Raw genomic sequence first — 21613 nt, forward strand, 5'->3', positions numbered from 1 at the left:
TAAAATAAAACATGGAATGAAATAAGCGCTGTTCCGTTATTACAGATTTCTGTTCCTTCAGAAGGGCTCCGTTTATACATAAACACTATTTGCATATATAACCCAGGCATTGTGGTATCTGGCTTCAGAAAAATTCAGTTTATCTTTCTTCCCTAAATCACAGCTTTCTTTTTCTGAGTAACACCAGTAGCATTACTGCTCTCCTATCAATGGAATTTAATATTTATAGTCATTTTCATCTACTGTTGCCTGTGAACCTCACACACAGTTCAACACCAAATTATGCCTGGTCTCTACCATGGTTCAAACTCTCTACCTCACTGCTGATTCATCTAGGAATTCTTTTCACAGATGACTCTGCTTGTCTTCTTGTTCATTTCCTATTCATCCACAGGTAGTTGCTTAAACAAACTTGCTCCAGAAGTTTTCATCATGTTGCTGTTAATCCAAATATTCTGTAGTTACTTGATTCTTACTCAACTCCTTGCTCTGATGTTTAAGGTCTTCAACCACTGTGTCAAAAACAGCTCCCCTACCTGCCCTCGATTAGGTTCACTGCACACCCATGTCATCTTTCTCTCTTTCCCTCTTCAATTACTCAAGGCTTTAAGATTGCTACATCTACCTACCCAAGAAAAAATAAAAGGTTAGTGAGAAATGGAAATTTTGCTAAAGAAGCAGCATGATTTTGTATATTACATGTAAAAATAAACTGGATATCTGAAAGTAAATTTATTATCTTACTGTTTGTATCTTTAATTATTGTAAAATAAAAATGTTTGGCCATTCTTAATTTTCCCAGATATTGATGAGTGCATCCAGAATGGGGTTCTTTGTAAAAATGGTCGATGTGTGAACACAGATGGAAGTTTCCAGTGCATTTGCAATGCCGGCTTTGAATTAACTACAGATGGAAAAAACTGTGTTGGTATGGAAATTGCCTGCTCCTTTGCAAAAGATTTTTAAAGGATATACATTTTTATTTAGAAGCATATATACTATTTCCATGAAAGCTCACACAACACATATGTGAGAGTTCTTCAGGTGACTTAGGGAAAATATAAATGCTTTTAACATAAGACTGTTAAAGTGAAACAACAGATTTTTATTTATTTCTTTTTTTGGCAAATGTTATTACAAGGAACACTTCACTGCTTCTGGAAATTTCCTTGTGGTATATGTTTAATTGTAAGTAGCAGTTATTCTTTGTAATAATTATTACTACCTACTGCATTTCACATGTTGGGGTGACAACACTGACAAGATAGAACAGGTCTCCCCCATCCTCACTCTGGGGGTATATAAAAATGTTTGGCATATGTTAAAATCAAATCACCCACTAATAAAAGTCGAGATCATTTCACTTACAATGAAGTTTATCATTGCGTCATTCTCCCTTACAAAAGAAAAAAAATCCCTGAAATCATATTAACTTTTTTGGAAATCAAAATAAAAGCTACTCATGTGGTTTTAATAGCCACTAAGCACAAAATTAACTTAATTCTTTTCCTTTACATCCCTTATACACATTCCCTACACTATTTGCTCTCACTCAGTTTCCATTCATATTAAGGGGGCTGGGAGGAATTCATGAGCACATGGCTCATTTACGCAGTGGAATTTGATTGTTTGTGGAAGGAGAGGAAACTGGTTCCCTCAAGGCCAGTGGTGTGAGTTCCTCTCTCTCCTCCACAGATCATGATGAATGTACAACTACCAACATGTGTTTGAATGGGATGTGCATTAATGAAGATGGCAGCTTCAAGTGCATCTGCAAACCAGGATTTGTCTTGGCTCCAAATGGGCGTTACTGTACTGGTATGTGTGGCTTTGAGATAGGAAAATCACTGTGATTGAAACCATCTTTTTTCTTTGAATGAATCACGCAAGAATTACTTCAGTTTCTTCATGTGGGTTTTATATTATTCACATCTCTTGCTAATTCAGTAAGGCAGGTGTCTAAAGCTTCCTAGAAAAACACATATTGTGGTCTAGGGAACAGTAATATTTTACAAAACTAATAATGATATAGGAAAAATTAAGAGAATGACAGATAGGTTCTATTAAGTCTGAAAGAGAAAACATAGAAATAATTTGTCTCTGCCCTAAATTAAAAAGGGGAAGAAAAAAATCTTGAAAGGTTTTCATTTTTGTGTATTCTCAGAACTAGTTTTGAATTACATCTTTTCCATAAAGCTAATATACAGATCATTTATGATTATATCATTATCTAAAAATTTTACATTGATTTAGTGAAGAAATAATTTAAATATTCCTATCAGTTGTTTTGTTCATAAAGCCATTTTGAAGGCCAAGCTTTAGTGATAACTTAGCAAAAGATAATGCCTCTTGGAAATAAATAAGGCTATCTTATGTGTGTACTCACAATTGGAATTTAGTAAGATGCAACAAATTTTGCAGTTCCTACTTAGAAACAAGCTTGTTCCCCCCCCCCAATTAACCCCCCCCCCCAGCTTTCTCATTTTAGACAAAATTAACTTTGAGGATGGTTTCTGCCTTCAATTGCACAAATTTATTTGAATACCAAATAAGACTCATAACTAATCCCTATAATTTCAATGAAATTCCAGGGACATTAGAGAGAGAAATCAAGACTGATTCTCGTGTTTCTGAATAAAAAATTGCTTCTTGACTATTCAAGAAAGGAGAGTACAGGATTAAATAGAACCATTGTAGTTTTGCTGATTGAACTCATCACTCGGAAGTCATCTCAAGGTTGGATGTAACACAGGATATGAGATTAGCATTATGTTCCATCCAGTGTGTAGCATTACATTATAGCATGTGCTTTATTTCACAATTTCTTAAGAAAATTAAATACACATAGAAAGATAACCTAGATCTGACCAGTTTCTGCTTTCTTGAAATTATTTTTTAATTTTCTTATTACAAATGTTGTAGTCTGTAAGACTTGAAATGTTCATGATTTAGCAGCCCTGTGTTTTGAAGGCTGTTTCATCATTTGGGGAGACTTTTAATTGTGAGTTACCTTTGATAATTTGAAGCAGATTGAAAATTAGAAGAGATACCCCAAACTATTTTGATATTATGAACTGATAAAGTTAATATTAAAACATCCCTCGTAATTAGAATTGTGTGTGTGTGTGTAAATAAAAGGTGATTACAAAAGTTTACCTTACTTTTTTTTTTAAAATATATTTTATTGATTTTTTACAGAGAGGAAGGGAGAGAGATAGAGAGCCAGAAACATCGATGAGAGAGAAACATGGATCAGCTGCCTCCTGCACATCACCCACCTTACTTTTAAGAATTTGTTTCACTTAACTAATTGGGATTAAATATTATATATGTTAAACAGGGTTGCCAAATAAATAATGAAAAAATAGTAAGGCTCTTTTTTGTCCGAATGGGTAAACTTTCACTTAGCCTTTCTGAAAATGTTTTAGAGTTGTATTAAGATGCAAGATTCCCCTGATAAATTTAATTTAAAAAAAGATTTATTATAACATCTGTTTTCCCACAAATTTCAAAATTAAAAACAAAAGGTTGAAAGTATAGAGCAGTGACAACAGATAAAAAGAAAGTTAAATTTACCCAGTTGTGTCCTGGCTTGTGTTCCCCTCTGGGCAGATGTTGACGAATGCCAAACCCCAGGAATCTGCATGAATGGACATTGTATCAACAATGAAGGGTCCTTCCGCTGTGACTGTCCCCCAGGCCTGGCTGTGGGTGTGGATGGACGTGTATGTGTCGGTAAGTGAAACATTCTATAATGTGTCCCCAGTGTCCAAATGATCTTTGAAAAGGGGGCAGAGATAGATCCATCCAGTGGAATAATGTTTAGCCATCAAAAGGAATGAAATACTGACACATGAGAAAGCAAGGGTGAACCTTGAAAACATGCTCAGTGGAAGAAGCCAGTTACAAAGGACCACAAGGTTGTAATTTCTTTCATAAGAAATGTCCATAATAGGCAGATCTACAGAGACAGCAAGTCAGTGGTTGCTTAGAAGAGAGAGGGTAGGGTGGCAAGAGAGGAGGTGATAGCTAAAGGGTATTTCTGAGGTAATGAAATGTTCTAAAATCAGCTGTAGTAATGATTGTACATATCTATTAATATGCTGAAAACTATTAAATTGTACAGGTCTAAATAGATGAAATCTATGGGATATGAATCATATATCAATAAAGCTGTTTTAAAAAATGGATAGATACCCCAGCTAGCTCCCTCAGAAGGCTCTGAGGAGAGGCCAGTCAAAAATGCTGGAGCCTGGCCGGTGTGGCTCAATGATTGAGCGTTGACCTATGTTGAGCACTGACCTATGAACCAGGAGGTCATGATTCAGTTCCCAGTCAGGGCACATGCTTGAGCTGCAGGCTCAGTCCCCAGTAGGGAGTGTGCAGGAGGCAACCCATCAATGATTCTAATCATTGATGTTTCTTATCTCTCTCCTTCTCCCTTCCTCTCTGAAATGAATAAAAAATTGTTTTTTAAATGCCGGAGAAGAAGAAAAAATGTCCTTAACCCAGCATCCTTGATGATGTTAGATAACTTGAGTTTCTAAATACACTGGATTTAGATTTCATAATTAATAACAAAGGCAGGAAACAGGGATTATAGTTATATTTAAGTAAACTCTTGTTTGTACCCACACAAAATTAAAATATAAATAATCAGTACCCTAGCTCTTGGACTTATGTCAAAAGCTAGAAATGTTTTTATATAGTTATTATTCATCACTGTGCAATTAACTGTAGAAACAGAAAAGCATGAGAAAAAATTTTATTTTAAGCCATACGAAATTTCTTTTGGATGCTTTTGTCAAAAGTGTTCCATGAAAATCAATCAGTGTTACCAGTCATCAGCTTTAAAGAAGCAGGAAGATAAAAATGTTATTGGCATTTCAAACCAACCACTATGTTCTCATGATCACAGTGGCAGAGTGAGTTAGTTGTAAAAACACATTTATTGCCTTTTTTCCTCTGAAGTGCTTTCATGAGACCTCCCGGGTACATTAGCTATTGTGCACCCTCTATTTTTCAGGTTATACTCTTGACAGCAGACATACTCATTGGTTTAAAAGTAATTTTAAGAGAAATGAAATTCTTTCTTAGGTATAGTATGATAAAGCTTTACTCTTACCTGTGGGAATCAAAACATTTGGATCCCGGAGGGGCCAGAGGAGGAGGAAGATGGGGGGAGAGAGAGAGAGAGAGAGAAAGAAGCAACAGCAGATGGAAATAATCTGTCTGTTTAAATTCATCCACTCTATCCCATCTAGGACTTATTTCGGCTTACAAAATTGTCAGCACTCTGTTCAGGGATGTTTCAAATACAGCAACTAAAAGAATGTAGCTCCTTCCTGCTTAAATAGCTCAAAGATTTTCAGTTGCTTTGATACACTTAGTTGACTTTTTCCTTTACCTAAATGATTCTGTCAAAATCTACAATGAGTACAAAACCAGTTTTGGAGGGAGAAATTATTTTTATTTTAAGCAACCAACATATTTTAGGTAGTTGTTAGGAATTCAGTGTTCAAACACGCAAAATCATTCACATACTGAAAAGGCATCAGAAATTGTTGGAAAGCCCTCTCCGGTTTTTCACCATTGTGCTCACAAACTTTTTAATAAAAACACCTTTCTGTGTAAAGTTATGTTACTCTTCCCATAACATGCTAGATGTGTTTTCTTCATGTCTTCTGACTTTGGTGATGCTTTTGAGATCCACTGAATGTTGGAGTTAGTTAGAAACGAATCACTGTGATGAATTAGTATTTGGTGTAGCATTTTAATTTTAGATTTCTTTTTTATTTGTTTTCGTTTCCCTAGATACTGAGATGTGGGGTTTTATTTTCAGAAAATTAAACTGTTTTTGTAACTAGTACATTGAAGAAGTCTGACTCACAGGCAGGTATAACCTTCATGAACAGGACATTTTTTGACTTGACCGGGGCCAAGAGTGCATGAGGGGAGGGAAGGAGACAGACACACTGATACTTTCCTAGGACGGCTTCAAGATTTCTGGGCTTCCTCATATTTCCAATTATTGATTTGATTCTCAGAATCCTCTACTCTACTGTTGAATTCCTATATATTATTCTTTATTTCAGTCAGTGTATGCTTAATTTCTGACTGCTCCTTTTTTGTTTTTTGGAGGTTTCTAGAAGATTCATGAGTAACCTTATAACTGTGGTTTTGAACCCTATATCCAGTAGTTTGCTTTCTTCCATTTTTTTCATTTGTGACATGTTTCTTTGTCTCCGCATTTTGGCTGCTTCCCTGTGTTTGTTTCTCTGTATTGGGTAGAGCTGCTATGTCTCCTTGAGTTGGTTGAGTGGCCTTGTGTAGTAAGAGTTCTATAGGACCCAGTGGCTCAGCCTCCCCAGTCACCTGAGCTGAGAGCTCTAGGTGCACCCCTCTGTAGGCAGTGAACCCAATCTTGTTGTAGTTGAGACTTGATTGCTGTTGGTGTCGCTGGGAGGAATTGACCTCTAGGCCAATTGGCTATGAGGACCAGCTGGAACTACAGTGGGAGAGCTGCTGTGCACGAGACACCCTTATGGAGCAGGACTTGCTTCAGTGGGCCTTTGGTGCTCACTGAGTCTTCCCCTTGAGTGTGTGGCTTATGGATGTGTAGAGTTGTAATCTGGTATGGTCTCACACTGACCACTGGGTACACTGGCTCTTGGATCTCCAGGGAGGTGCAGAGTCAGCCACTGCCTGGGGCCACCCAGAAGGGGCTACAGAGAGATCTGGAGATTCTTCCTCTTTATATCAGGTTTGGAAGTGCCTAGATGAGGCCCAGCTATGAAGCAAGGCAGGCTGCTGCTGGTGCTGGGTCCTGGGCCTTTTATTGATAGGTTTGGGGCTCCCTGACCTAAGTGCAAGTTGTTTGAGAGCTTTTAGCCTGAGCTAGGACAGGCCATTCATATGCAAAAGCCACTGCACACAGCTTGGGTGGGATTGTAAATTGGGTGGGGTGGAGTCTCAGTGAATCACCAAGTCAAGCAAACAGAAATGGCTACCAGTCATCCCTGTGACCAGGAAGGTCCCAGCCTAGGAATAATGATCCCTGTGAGCACCTCCATCTGGGAGAAAGCCACCCACAAGTTCCTGCCCCAATGACAGACAATCCAATTCCTCCTGGTATGTGTCTGTGTCCCCTAGAGCCTGCCACTGGTGTTGGAGCTCAGAGGAGGCAGGAACTTATAAGTTCAGTTCATGGTGCCAGCCTTTTTAGAGGAACAGCTGGGTCTCCAGCAGCCTCTGTGTCACTAACCCCCAATCTGCACTGGTTTTTACAGCCCGTAGTTCTTACTGCCCATAGGGACTTCTTTTTCCAGCTCTGGGATCCTGGGCAGGGGGTCTGGTGTGGGGCTAGGTCCCCTTGCTCCTCCAGGCAGCCTCCACAGAGGCGATCTCCCTCCCAATTATAGAAGCGGCACAGTTGGGTGTCAGACCAGCCCTTTCAGTGCCTCCACGCCTCCTACCAGTCTCAGTGTGCTTTCTTCTTTACTTCTCTAGATGTAGGACTTCCATTCAGCTAGCTTTCCAGTGGTTCTGGATGATTGTTGTTCTGTATTTTAGTTGTAATTTTTACTGCTTAGCATTTAGGCCCATTCCCTGCCAAAGCATTCCTGTGGGCATGTTCTGAGTGTGCCCCTGGCATTGGCACCTCTTACCCTGTCCACCTGTGAGCAGTGGCTGAGTTACATTTGAAGAGTATAATATGAACTAGGGTTCCAGTCTTGAATAGGAAAAGACCAACTATCCTCATTAAAGAAAGAAGAAAGAAATGGTTGCCACCATTTTTGAGTATTTCCTGTGTGTCCTAGGCTTTGTGCTTAATGTTTAACAAACACATTCTCATATATAATAAAAACTCCATCCTTATTTAAGCGATGATAAAAATGTTAATTAAAGTAAGGTGATCCCACAGGGATCAGACATATTCATGTCCCTAAAACACTCACATGAGTTACATTACTTTCTCTTTTCATGAACCTCCTGGTGTTGGTGTTGTTAACCTGTAACCAAAACCAGTATGTAACCTGTCTCACTCTTCAACTGAGTACCATAGGCTTTTTATCAACTTACTTCTAAAAATTGTGTGGCTTATGTTCTTCATAGGAAAACAGAAATAACTTTGACCATTCTAATGATGCCTTCTGACATAATTGGTAAAATTTGAAGGATGCACAAAAATATTGGGAATCATGAACTATGTAGTCTTTGTGCAAATTTGTCTTTGCATTGAGTCCTACACTTGTGTATAACTCGGAGAAAACTGTCAGACTCAGCCACAGCCGAAGCAACACATGCTCTCCATAGGGTTGGCGTGGTAAATCTCATGGCCCGCTTTCATTTGAGCATATACACAGCGCGTTGTTTTAGTGCAGCCATGAATCTCATTGTTTTAATGAGAAACACTACCAGATCATAAGAAATCACTGAGTGACTCACTTTGCATAACAAGCATATAAAATAATTTCTAACAACTTGAGAATAATTATAAATATTTATAATAAGGGTTGTCTCTTTGGTGGGATTAACATGTCAATCTACACTACTTAAAAGCTATACTCTTCTCTGGGCTTTATGATGAACTGAGTTTTTTATAGTTCATCAGATACTATCTCATAAAATTTTAGCATATTTTATGAGAATTTAGGGTGAGAAAACTAAGCAGGATATTCTTCTTTGAGACGTTGCATGACACAGTACAAAGAGGAAGGGCTTTGGAGGTCACACAGTGTGAGCCTAAATCCCAGCTCAGGCAATGGATCGCCTGGGACTGGGAGCTACTTATGTAGTCCCTCTGAACCTCACCTTTCTCATCTGTAATGTGTGGGAATGATCACTATTCTAGGGAGTTGTTGACCTGAATGTTCAATTAGTGCAATGCCAAGGACACATAATGGTTGTTATTATTTTTAAAAACTGGATTTATTGAGAGTCTGAGGTCAAAACATAGTAAATGGGGGTTGAAAAGGAAATAAAAAACGTGATGGTCAAGCAGTGTCATCTCAAGGTAGTTTAACTTCACTGCACTTCATTATTCATGAGAACTTCTAAAATAGAAATAATAATGTGTCATTTTGAGTAGAAGATAGCTAGTGATTAGATCTTGGAGTCTTGTTTATAACTGTGGGAATATACCTGATTCAACAAAAGACCAGTGAGTATAAGTGGGATAATGGCTGCTTGTGCAGCACATAAAACTGGAGAAAATGAGTTGCTGATGTGGACTCATTTTTTTCCTCACTCAACAAACATTTGTTGATTTCCTAACACTATTAGATGCTAAAGATACAAAGAAAAAGAAGTGGCAGATGCCCTCTAGAAGCTTCCAGACTTAGGCTAAAAGAAGCCTTCAGTTTTGAACCCTCTTTTTCTTTGTCACTACCTCAAATCATTGTTCCTCTGTGTCCTTCAGATACTCACATGCGCAGTACATGCTATGGTGGAATCAAGAAGGGAGTGTGTGTCCGTCCCTTCCCGGGTGCGGTGACCAAGTCCGAGTGCTGCTGTGCCAATCCAGACTATGGTTTTGGAGAGCCCTGCCAGCCATGCCCTGCTAAAAACTCAGGTAGTCCCATTGGCTGGTTTCACACCTGATAAAGAATCTGGAAATGTAATATTAGATATTTGGCCAAGGATTATGTCAAGTCTGACGTGTTTTGTCATTATTTTTAATTGAAGAAAAGAAGTCCAAACCTGTGTTGGTATGTGAGACAATTAATGAGATTTGGCTTGTATTTACCTAAAATCTCTAGACAAAGAGAACACATGGTGAATAGAAAAATGTATTTGTTGATCCAATTATGATTGCTAAAGCAGATTTTTTACATGGATGTATTAGTCACAATGTCTTTGATCTAAGACAAATAGCACAAAGTTTACTTATTGCTTTCAAGATTGTAATAACTTTACCAGAACATGATTTTATTTATTTATTTTTATCTTAACCCAGAATGGTCTTATATCACAGTCTATCAGTAATTACAGGCTCTTAGGTTGATAAGGTTGATCCTGTTTATTCATACTAAACCTGTATTGAATATATAAGCCTGTGTTGAGTATATGTAAGCAAAATGTGGATTAAAAAATATACACAATCTTTTTTTTTTAAGTTGGAGATAGTTGAAAATATAGTGTAGTACGATTAACCCTTTTAAAGGGACATAAAGAACTGGGAGAGCATAAAGGAAGAAATAGTTTCCTGGGGAAGCTGGGAAAGAGAGGGGCATAATGTTTAGTTTGGTCTTGAAAAAAAATAAGAATTTCCTATGAGAAAGATAGAAGAGAGCACTCCAGCAAAGGAAATGGCTTGTCATTCCATTAAAAATCCTAAATGGATTGTTCAAACCTTAGCAAAACAATGGGAGTTCATCTAGAAATAAATGGGAATATAAGACATGATAAACACAGCATTTACATCAATGAGGACCCTACCCATGCACAAATTTTGTGTACCAAGCCTCTAGTTCAGCAGTTCTCAACCTGTGGGTCGCGACCCCTTTGGGGTCGACCGACCCTTTCACAGGGGTCGCCTAAGACCATTGGAAAACACATATATAATTACATATTATTTTTGTGATTAATCACTATGCTTTAATTATGTTCAATTTGTAACAATGAAATTGGGGGTCACCACAACATGAGGAACTATATTAAAGGGTCGAGGCATTAGGAAGGTTGAGAACCACTGCTCTAGTTGTTGATAAATGTCAGAAAAAAATATGAAGTTAGCTCCCAACATTATACTTTATAAAAATTATTTTCTTATAGGATATATAAACTTTTGTTTATTTTGTAATGATAAAGGGTTTTCAAAGAAGACATTAAAGACTAAAACATATAAATTGAAAAATATTTTTCTTAATGTATAAGGAATTTACATTAATTAATAAGGGAAGTTGAAATGCTCATAGAAGTGGCAATGTACACAAATAAGATTTTACAAAGTAGAAATACAAACAGTACATTACCAGATTTTATAAATGCCCAATCTTTCTAAAATTAAAATAAGATGTGCTTTTTGTTTATTAGATTATTGATTGATTTTTCCCAGTGTTCAAGAGGGTGTACAAAATGGATATTCTCTTATCCTGCTTATAGAAGGGTAACTTGGCACATTTAGGGAAAGAAGGACTATTATTGGAATTCTTGTAATAATTATGTGCTAAAAAAATAGTCTTTTTTCATTTTAAAAACTAATGCATGTAATTCTTTCAAATGATATTTTTGGAATTTTATAAGTAACGTGTATAAAACAGATATAGTTTAGAGTATTTAATTTCTCTATTTGTTTTTATCATATAGCTGAATTCCATGGTCTATGTAGTAGTGGAGTAGGTATCACAGTGGATGGAAGAGGTAACTCTATTCTATTCTCCATGTTATAATAATTATATAATTGTATAGCTTTATGATTCTGTTGTAACATTATGCATATGATTATATTTAATATTACAAAAATATATTAGGGTAAAATGATAAGATTAATTATTTCTTAGGACAATGGTTATAAGCTAGATTATGAAGTGGCATGCAGATGCACCTTTTTCATAGTGGATGTATCTGTTAAATATGCATTGTTAAAAATGTCAGGAACAACTACACCCATGATTTTATGGAGACCATTGCTTATGAAGAGGTTACAGTTAGTATTTAGGTTAAAAAAATAAAGAGTGTGTAAATTTTTATTTAAAAATTAAATAATGGTACTGACATGGTTTAAAAAATGTTTAAGACATATTTGATATGGAAGTTTGCAATATACTACCCTAAAAATAAATTGTTAGGACTATTTATGCCTAAGAATACTAAAATGTTTTTATACAACTAAAGAAATGAAATTTATTAAAGTTTCCTTATTTAAAATTTAGTAATATGTTTAACAGAATTCTAAAATGGAAATTTAAGTATTAAATACATATGTGTTTATATTTTAAGTTTATTTTATATGTTAATATACATATAGTTTCATTTTTTTTAAATAAAACTGTAGGGTGCTGTTAACCTTCATTTTATTCTTCATATATATTCTTCTACTTTCATGTCTGAGAAGACTTTAGATAAATTTAGGTTAGTTGACAATATAATCTATTATATTGCAATGAATATCATAAACCAGAGTAAAGAGGAAAACTTTTACAACGTGTTTCTTCCAAAAATAAAATGTAAAGGCTGACATTTCTGGAGTGTTTATGGTCTTCCAAATTCTAGAAAACAATAGCTAGCACCAAAATTTGAGCATAGTGACCAAAAATTTATTTTATTCCTATTCTGTATTTTATTCCACCTCAGCAAGGCCTCCCCAACAGAGCCATCCACCTGTTAAAACTGCTTGGTTGCTCATGCAAGCTCATCCTTCCTCAAAGTCCCACTGCACATGGGTGACAGAAAGTAGACATGTTCATGGCTTATTATAAAACATCATGTTCTCAAGCATCCATGTTTTAGCTGTCCTCTCCATTAATTTCAACCTCAACAGAAAAACATTTATTAAGTATCATATTACTTAGTTGACTATAAAAATATGATAATGAAATACAAGTATTCCATGCCTTTGGGGACCATGAAATTATATAGGCCACCCTAGTAAATCTTTGTCTTTTGCTTAGATGGTTATAATACCTATCAAGATAAGTTTTTCTTTGGATTTTGAGCCAACCGCCTATACATTTCTTCATTAATTTTATCATAAATACAGGCACATCACATGGTTTAATTCTTTGAATTTATGCCAGTGCCCTTCATTTTCCTTATGACTTACCAAGAAAGTGTCTTATATTTCTCAGTTTTATTCTTACTCCTTATTTTCATTTCCTTTCCCTTCCTGAAAGGTAGGCAAATTGTGGGTTTGCCGTGTTAAACACTTCATATGTTGAGTGATCTTTATTAGACCTGAATGTATCAACAAATGATAAAATGTCTATGAGCATTAAACTTTCAACATTTGATGCAGATATCAATGAGTGTGCTTTGGATCCCGATATATGTGCCAATGGAATTTGTGAAAACTTACGTGGTAGTTACCGTTGTAATTGCAACAGTGGCTATGAACCAGATGCCTCTGGGAGAAACTGTATTGGTAAGTTATTTGTTATATTTATATAGGAGCCTTTCATATAGTTTAATCCCATGGATTGTAGGAGAAATCAAAATACAAATAAATTTCTAAAACTATAAATCTTACAGTTTCCCTTGTTTCCTTCTTAGTACACAAACATATAAAAATTTTGGAATCAGACAAATTCTGTCACACAGTAACAAACTTCTTAGTGACACAGCTTAGTATTTAAATTTGTCTTTTCTCAAATGAATGGGTATATACTAAATGAATAGGGTAGTATGGATAATTGTAAGTTAAGAAAATAAAGTCTTACAGGTTGACAGACTTTAATTTATATGCTATAACATATCTAAACATGCTCACTGAGATGGTGTTTCTTTTTGTAATTTATAAGAGAAATAGAGGCCCAATGCACGAAATTCACACAAGAGTAGACCTTCCTTCCCCCAGCTGCTGGCACCGGCTTCCCTCTGGCCGCAGGCAGGCATCCAGGATCCGGGCTTCCCTCAATGCCCCGCTTCATCTGGAAGTATGTCTGGAAGGATGTCCAGCCTAATTAGCACATGACACTTTTACTATTGTAGATGTTTGAAAACATTCAAGTATGTAGTTCATATATTCAAGAATTTGTGAAGAATCTAGATTTTTCTAAAGAGAACTTGAGTTCACTTTCCAAAATGAATGTTATTTGATCCATCATTATACAGAATAATTTTTACATCTAATCACTGATGAATCTTGCATTCAAATCTTGATTATTATGATTAGAAAGAAATGCATTTTCACCCTGGCTGGTGTGGCTCAGTTGGTTGGAGCATCATCCCATGCACTGAAAGGTGGTGGATTTGATTCCCAGTCAGGGCACATACCCAGGTTGTAGGTTTGATCCCCAAATGGCATACATGTGGGAGGAAACCAAATGACATTTCTCCCTCTCTATCTCTTTCTCTTTCCCCCTTTTCCTCTCTATAATTTTTTTTAATTTTAATACATTTTCCTGCATTCATGGTACTGGCTCTTATTATTGAATATGTCCATTCGATCTTGAGTTGAAGAAATACATACAGGTGGATATATAAAACTGTATTAAATATCAAGTACTTATAATAGATTTTGACACCTAGAAAGAAAGGCACTAGCAAAAGATTATTGAACATCTACAAAATATGCAAACCAGCTAGCTTTTTTATTCACCAAAAGCCAAGTTGCTTCCAGCATACCTTCCAAGTACAGTTGGGCACATAGGCATCTACTGAAAACAGATCAGTGAGCATTCCACATTGAACACCATTCATGGCACTGCTTAACTATTTAAATTAGGTGTATGCATAATTTTGATTAAAATTACAACTAGATTTTTAAAAATAAAAATGAGGCCAAGTTCCAGCTTTCATTTGTTAGGGCTGCAGTAACAAAATACCAAAATCTGGGTTGCTTAAAATACCAAATTTATAGCTTATAAATTTGTCTTATAGTTTTGGAAGCCATAAGTCCAAAGTCAAGGTGTCCACAGAGCCATGCTCCCTCTAATGGCGCGAGGGGAGAATCCTTCCTTTCCTCCTGTAGCTTCTGGTGTTTGCCAGAAAATCCTTGGCATTTCTTGACTTGCAGATGTGTCACTGTAGTCAGATGTTCATCCTTTCCCTGTGTGTCTTCACATCATCTTCCCTCTATGTGTGTCTGTCTCTCTTTCCCCTTTTTATATGAGCACCTTTCAGTCATGTTGGATTACGACCTACACTAATGACCTCATTTTAACTGGATCACCTCTATAACAGTCCTATTTCCAAATAAGGTCACATTCTGTGTTAGGACTTCAACATAACTTTTTTGAGGGACACAATTCAACCCATAACATGGGGGAATGGGTAACTAAATTGTGATGCAGGCATTTGATAAAACAAACAATAGGGGGAAATTATGGTAAAGCTTAAAATATAATGCTGATTTTTAAAAATAAAGATTCAGAATTGGAACAAAAGCATAATATCCAAAGAAAAAAAGATCAGATAAAACACAAAACGTTAATATTAGTAGTAGTGATAGAATTATGGGAGACGTTTTTTCTATCTCTGGTTTCCAAATTTTTACAATGTGGTTTGGTCAAGAACAATTGTTATTTGCAAGGCTAAAAATGTAACTTTCAGTGAAAGGAACTCTTCATCCCAAATTGCAATTTTAATTTTTTCTGTTATTAATTATACTTGCAAAAAATAAAGTTCAATATCAGCTTCTTAAATTTGAGCTTTAAATATCTTCTAGGCTGTTCTAGACTGTTAAAGGAATATAAATACATCATTAATTTCCATTAATAATTAATTGTTTCTGGGGTAAAAACATAATGAGAAAGGATTAGTAAATACCTTTTGTTTAACTGTCACTTAATGCATTTTTATTAGAATTTTAATCAAAACGTTTTTTAAAAGTGTTATTTTTATTACTCATAAGCAGGCATATATAGGCAAATGAGTTTCATCTTTTAATCAATTTTATCAGTACTAAAATATATATAATATATAATATAATACCACTACAGGACAGTAAGCAAATGAAGAACAAACCAGTAATGTATCTTTTCCAAACTACAACATACCCCCCAGGGACTTCAAAACATCTTAAAAGTGGCCACCAGCATAAGAATTTGCCATTTGAATAAAACTGAATATATTTTGTTTGGGATCAAAGAATGTGCTGTGACTACAAAGAGACTATGTCAAGGAGAGGGGTGAGAAAAAAGAAAAAGAAAACATTGCTGGCCACTGGGCTGTATGTTTCAACATGTGTATCTCCTGTCTTCTGATGGTTGCTTCCAGACATTGACGAGTGCTTGGTGAACAGACTGCTCTGTGACAATGGCCTGTGCCGGAACACACCCGGAAGTTACAGCTGCACATGCCCACCTGGGTATGTGTTCAGGACCGAAACGGAGACGTGTGAAGGTAAGTGCTGTCTTCCTTGCCTTAGATGTGAGTAAGTAAGCACCCAGCTAGGCAAAACTGTCAAGTATATCGACAAAGTAATATCGTAAAAAGAGTATTGTTTGAATATTTTTTATGAATTTATAGTGTCATTCAGCTAATCTTCCAGTTTCAGAAATAGTGTGCACCTAACACAGTCTATGAATACTATCAGTTTTGTTCCATTCAGATAAAATAACAACAAACATTTGGAACATTTTGAAGTCTAAAAACAAAAGTGAAAAAAAAAATGAAAGGAGCCAGTTTGTTTTACTTGCTGAAATAAAATGTCAGATATTTGTTTACTTTGTTTTCCCTTTTTAAAAACTACTTTGACACATTAGACTAGGGGAACCTGAATTGTATTGGCATATTCAGCTCTGAAGCATTTTACTTATGAAATGATTGCTATACCTCAGAGGTTGGCCCAGAAAATATGGGACCTGAGTAAAAATGGTCACCTTAATTAAATTTATAGTCTAAAAAAATTGTCCTTTTCATTTGATCATTTAAAAGTTATTGCTTGGGCTTGTCGCTCATAAACCAGTGTTTAAAAGCTTATTTTCTTTTAACCACATTTTTCTGCAGTGGAAGTTACATGAATGAGTTAAATGCTTAGGGAAGGACTCGTTTTTAGTGAGATACCAGCTAAGTAATGAGTGTATTCAATTATGTTTTTGTTTCCTGATCAAAGTACTGTGTATTTCAGAATAATCTGTTGTATGACTACTAGCCATTGTTCCTTTTAAGTCTCACTGTATGAGCTTACAGAAGTGTCCCATGACACTATCAAATGCAATAGCTACTTCCGAATAGTAATTTTTTAAAAAGAGATTTCATCTTTAATTATTTTGAGTAGCCCTTTCCTTATCTGTTAAAGTATTGGTTTCTTAGGACTCCAACTCCAAGAAAACTACAATGGTAATATTATGCAAAAAGATGTTAACATTCTCTCTTCATCTTATTGTTTAACTTCAAAGCATTCTTGTGAACAGAAACAAGTTAGGACTGGAACAAGATTCCAGAACACAAATGATTCAGCTGAAGTCAATGAAATGCCATTACAAAGTGCAATCCTAAATTTGAGTTGAATTGGAGAGACCACTGAAAAACAGTAATTAGCCTGAAGAAAGAAAGAAAACAGTGTAAAATACAGTTTTTGTAATCTTAGTTCTGATAACTCTTTCCCCTTCTGCCCACCCCATTTTGCAGAAGCTCCTTTAAAAAAAAAAGCGCTCATTCCATTCCCAGTTAAAGTACCTGAAGGTTCATCTTCTCCATTGATGACGAGGGGCACATTTGAGACTTTAGAATATCTTTCTGTAAGATATAAAAGCTCTCACTTTAAACTAGCTCAGGCTTCTAAATATATTCAACCAGAGGCTTTATTTTCTAGCACCTACTCCCACCCACCCCAACCTATTATTCTTCAAAATTGCTCTGAGAAACATACCCCGTAAAAAACTATTCTATACCCTCCATGAGTAGGGAATTTGGTGGGTGAGAGTAGAGATTTCCAGAGTTTATTAATCATTTCTTTCTTTATTCCCACTTGCTTCCCACTGTCTTTTATCCTTTTGTCTAGTGTCTGTTGGAGGATAAGCTTCTGTTAAATGTTAAGAACCTCTGGAAGCAAGATCGGGTTATACTAGCTTCTTGATGTAACTAGGAAGCTGATGATTACTGCGGCTGCAGCAGCAGTACCCTTCAGGGCTATTGTGAGAGATACATTTAATGGAGAACTAAATAGACCAGGGGTGGGCAACCCCTGGCACGCGTGCCAAACATGGCGTGCCAGTAACTTTTGCTGGCACGCGAAACCCTCTCTTATAATCTTCCATTTACAATTTTTTTCTTAATATCGACTTTTATTTTTCAGATAAATTCAGTGTAGGTGCATCTTAGATAAATAAATAATTTTATATAACAAGTTATCTTAAAGACCATAGACATGGATTGACGAGAGAGGGGAAGAGCGATTTCTATGCCTCTGCCTTAACTCTCCCTGCCTTCCTAGATCCGACCAGTATTTTGGTTTCATCCACATACGCTTGTGAATCTTTGTTCTCAGTGATGAATTTTGTTAAGTCTCGTAATAGGAGTAGCCTGACGGATGAAAGTAGTAGCTCATGCATATCTCTGAAGGTCACGAAATATAAACCTGATGTAAAATCTCTGTCATCAGTGATGCAGCTGCAAAAGTCCCACTGATAGTATCAAACGGAGTCATAAAGTTTTCTGTCAGACTATCAGTGTACATGTATACATTAAAAAATAAATGTATTTTTCATCATCATATGCTGTGTTTTTGTCGCGCGAATGAGTTTTATTATTTCTTCAAGGTTCTTCACATACGTACACCTTAAGAGATATCAAGTAGGCGTAACATGTTCTCAAAAAATTAGGGTTGGCACGCACTCACAAAAAGGTTGCCCTCCCCTGAAATAGTGCCTTTGATTCAGTTTGGTCAAAGTTTGGTTTGTATACTGAATTGTCAATGATATTTATAGCATATTTCCTCCATTTACCAAGCAAGATGGAGTTGAAGGATACGAAGAGCCAACATACAAAAAAATGAGGAAAAGGCAGGACTCTGGTACTTACACGAACAAGTGGAAAATAGGAGCAAATGATGTTTAATAGTATAACATTGGATGATTCCATAAACATTACGGCACATTAATGCAAAATCAGACAATGTTGAGGGTTAGGAACAGTTCTCTTCACTTATTTTGTCCAAAGGGTAATTGTTCCTGATAAATCTGAGCCTTTTCTTTAATATGAAATATATTTTATATCTGTCATCCATAAGGCAGAAGTTCATGTTATGTAAATAAAAAAGAAATGATAGAGAAATATTTTGGCTGTAACCTATGACATTGGTGGAAATATAAATGATTTATCCTGAGAAACCTAACCAAATAACTTTTTATTTCCTTCCCACTGTTATTTGCATTTTATTAAATGTTTTGCCAAAAAAGTAGACCTGAAGGCCACAAATCTCTTTTTCCCTTGGGTCTCTTTTTTATTGCCACCATTGAATTCTCACAGTAAATTTGTCTGCCTGAAGCAGTTCTCTTCATTCTATTCTTCCTAAACTAATTTCGAAAGACGAGACAGGGAATTATTAGCAGATTTAATACAGACTCTAACTTTCTCTGTGTATATTTGCTATATTCACTAATTGTGCTTGTCATTCACGTTTTGAATAGGCTATTTTAAATATATAATAGCAGTAATAATAAAGTTCCTCTGATATTTTAGACTGAAGTTACAAAAAAATTTATTTTGCTTTTTTGTTTGAGCTCTGAGAGCCTGTGAAAGTTAAAATTTTTACGGCAAGCCCTGTGGTTTAGATTGTGTTTCCAGTGACATAACTAGTTAAATGTAAACCAGATGTGCTTTGAAGTTTATTTCCAGGAATGTACAGTGAACTGTTTCAATTCCTGGTTCCATGACATTTATAACATAAAAACATTGTATTTAAGGAAAAATTAAACAGTTGATATCTGTAGCTGTCATTGCATGTGTTTATAGTTTGGAGTTCATAATTGCTTAATTTAAAATAGGGATTTTGAAAATATATGATATTCACATTTTTTTGTTTGGGGAGCTTCTTACAAATGAAATGAATAGGTGAGCTCTATATAGACAGTCCTCAGATTAGTTATTTGCTTCTTGACCATCTGATTCCTTTTTTACACTGTGTTTTTACTGAAAGAATTTCAGTACTCTGGAATAGATTTTTTTCATTCCAAATCTGTGCTATATTTACAAAACCTGCTCTTGTATTTTTCTTTTAAGAGGTTTTCTTGCTACAGACAACCTGAAAGAAAGATGTATTTATATTTCCTCAAACAATTTTTACTTCAAAAATTAAATGACTACCTGGATACTTCTTTACTAGTTTTGAATTAGGAAAGAAGGAACACACCTGTTTTCCACATTGATTTTTAAATTTGCATTTCAATTCTATTGCCTTTTCACGACCAGTTTAGTTTACATTTGACTTGAGATGGTCAAGAGTAAGCATTATAGTGTTATAGTTATTTATCTTCATGTTTTCCTCAATATAGTATTTTATATTTAATTCAAAGAGGTGTTTAAAAAAATACTAAGTATTCTGGTGAACTCAGAAACCCTAGTGTTTGACAAAAGAAAATGTCTTAAGGTATGCTGATCTGTTTCAGATAATTAATCAAATACAAAAAGAAACCTGTGTATTTCTTCTTTAAATTGAGTTGTTGAATTTATACTGAAAGTCAGTCTTTGATATTGTTGCTAGTACTTTAGCTGAAACTGGTATATATTTTTAATGAACTCATGTTAAAATATTTAACTTTATTGGTTTGACATTTTCATTAGTCACCACCTGAGAACATAGGCATACTCTAATTCTGTTTACTTCTGACTGTCAACAGGAATTGTTTAGATTATGGTATATGATTTGATTTAGGACTCAAATGAAATTAATGATAGTAAGGTCTATATGAAGCAATTAAAAGTTTATTCTTTTTTATTTTACCAAACTTATATGTGCTTTAAAAGACTCTCCACAGCAAACATGTATAAATGTGAACAGGCTATAGGAGGAAGGTGGGCAAGGTCTGGAGGAGAAAGCTACACCTGGCATTGAAGTTTTATCCCTTATTTTCTTATCCCTTATTTTCAGGAACCAAGAGTTGGTGCCAGCATGGTGATGTTTTATCTCTATTATAGGTTCTTTAAATTCTTCCAAAAGCTCATGGAGCCATAAATGACAGTCAACCTTTGTTTGTACACAGCACATGGCACCTAACAATGTGTTGCTTTCCATGGAACCAGATTTCAAATTTCCCACAAGACAGTTACCTCTTATTATGGAGGAAAATTGATCCAGTTTATGTAAAGTTATAGTAAAGTAGTGAAGATCGCATACTAAACCCTTTTAAAATAGGCTGCTTTCTGCAGTCCTACTGGGTCCCCAGGCCTGTATGTGTGTATCCATGCTGTAAAATGCATGACTTCGTCCCCCATTCACTTTATGCCTCATAGATCCATATTAAAATTACAAGAGCCAAGTTTACCAGACATTCTGGCATAGCATGGCTTGTTGGAATAATATTTTCCAGAAACACATGGCAGTTCTAACAGAATCTTTTCCTTCTGGATTGTAGATATAAATGAATGTGAAAGCAACCCATGTGTCAATGGGGCCTGCAGGAACAACCTTGGATCTTTCAATTGTGAATGTTCTCCTGGCAGCAAACTCAGCTCAACAGGATTGATCTGTATTGGTAAGATGCATGCACGGTGCTGATGTTTCAGTTTCCCTGCAGAGATACGCAGAGACCTCAGGCCTTACTTTGGATAAAACAGAACATGATTACAGGAAGCTTAAGAATTAGGAGTTATTCTAGTTGTTTTCTCTTTTTATCAACATAGGTGTAAAACAGGATAACATAAACTGGACAGGCTCTTAAATTTTATTAGATTATAGGAAGTGTTCTTTTCATATAAATAATATATTATTCTGTAAGTTATAAGCGTTTCCATACCACACACATAATTATATCCGTTACTCTAAGAATGCCTTAGGCATCAATACAAT

At 35.6% G+C, this 21613-nt stretch overlaps 1 protein-coding gene across 1 annotated transcript in view; it reads left to right on the top strand.

The window, feature by feature from the left end:
• Window positions 1–21613, top strand: part of FBN2 (fibrillin 2) — a 253892-nt gene that overhangs the window by 147588 nt on the left and 84691 nt on the right. Inside the window, exons 14-21 of the mRNA XM_014547293.1 lie at window positions 803–928; window positions 1696–1818; window positions 3613–3735; window positions 9422–9574; window positions 11311–11364; window positions 12959–13084; window positions 15880–16005; window positions 21180–21299. Of these exons, the coding sequence (XP_014402779.1) occupies window positions 803–928; window positions 1696–1818; window positions 3613–3735; window positions 9422–9574; window positions 11311–11364; window positions 12959–13084; window positions 15880–16005; window positions 21180–21299 (951 nt within the window). The remainder of the gene's footprint in view (window positions 1–802; window positions 929–1695; window positions 1819–3612; window positions 3736–9421; window positions 9575–11310; window positions 11365–12958; window positions 13085–15879; window positions 16006–21179; window positions 21300–21613) is intronic.

This window comes from Myotis brandtii, unplaced genomic scaffold (genome assembly GCF_000412655.1).
Source record: "Myotis brandtii unplaced genomic scaffold, ASM41265v1 scaffold470, whole genome shotgun sequence".
In the NCBI taxonomy this organism is placed as follows: domain Eukaryota; kingdom Metazoa; phylum Chordata; class Mammalia; order Chiroptera; family Vespertilionidae; genus Myotis; species Myotis brandtii.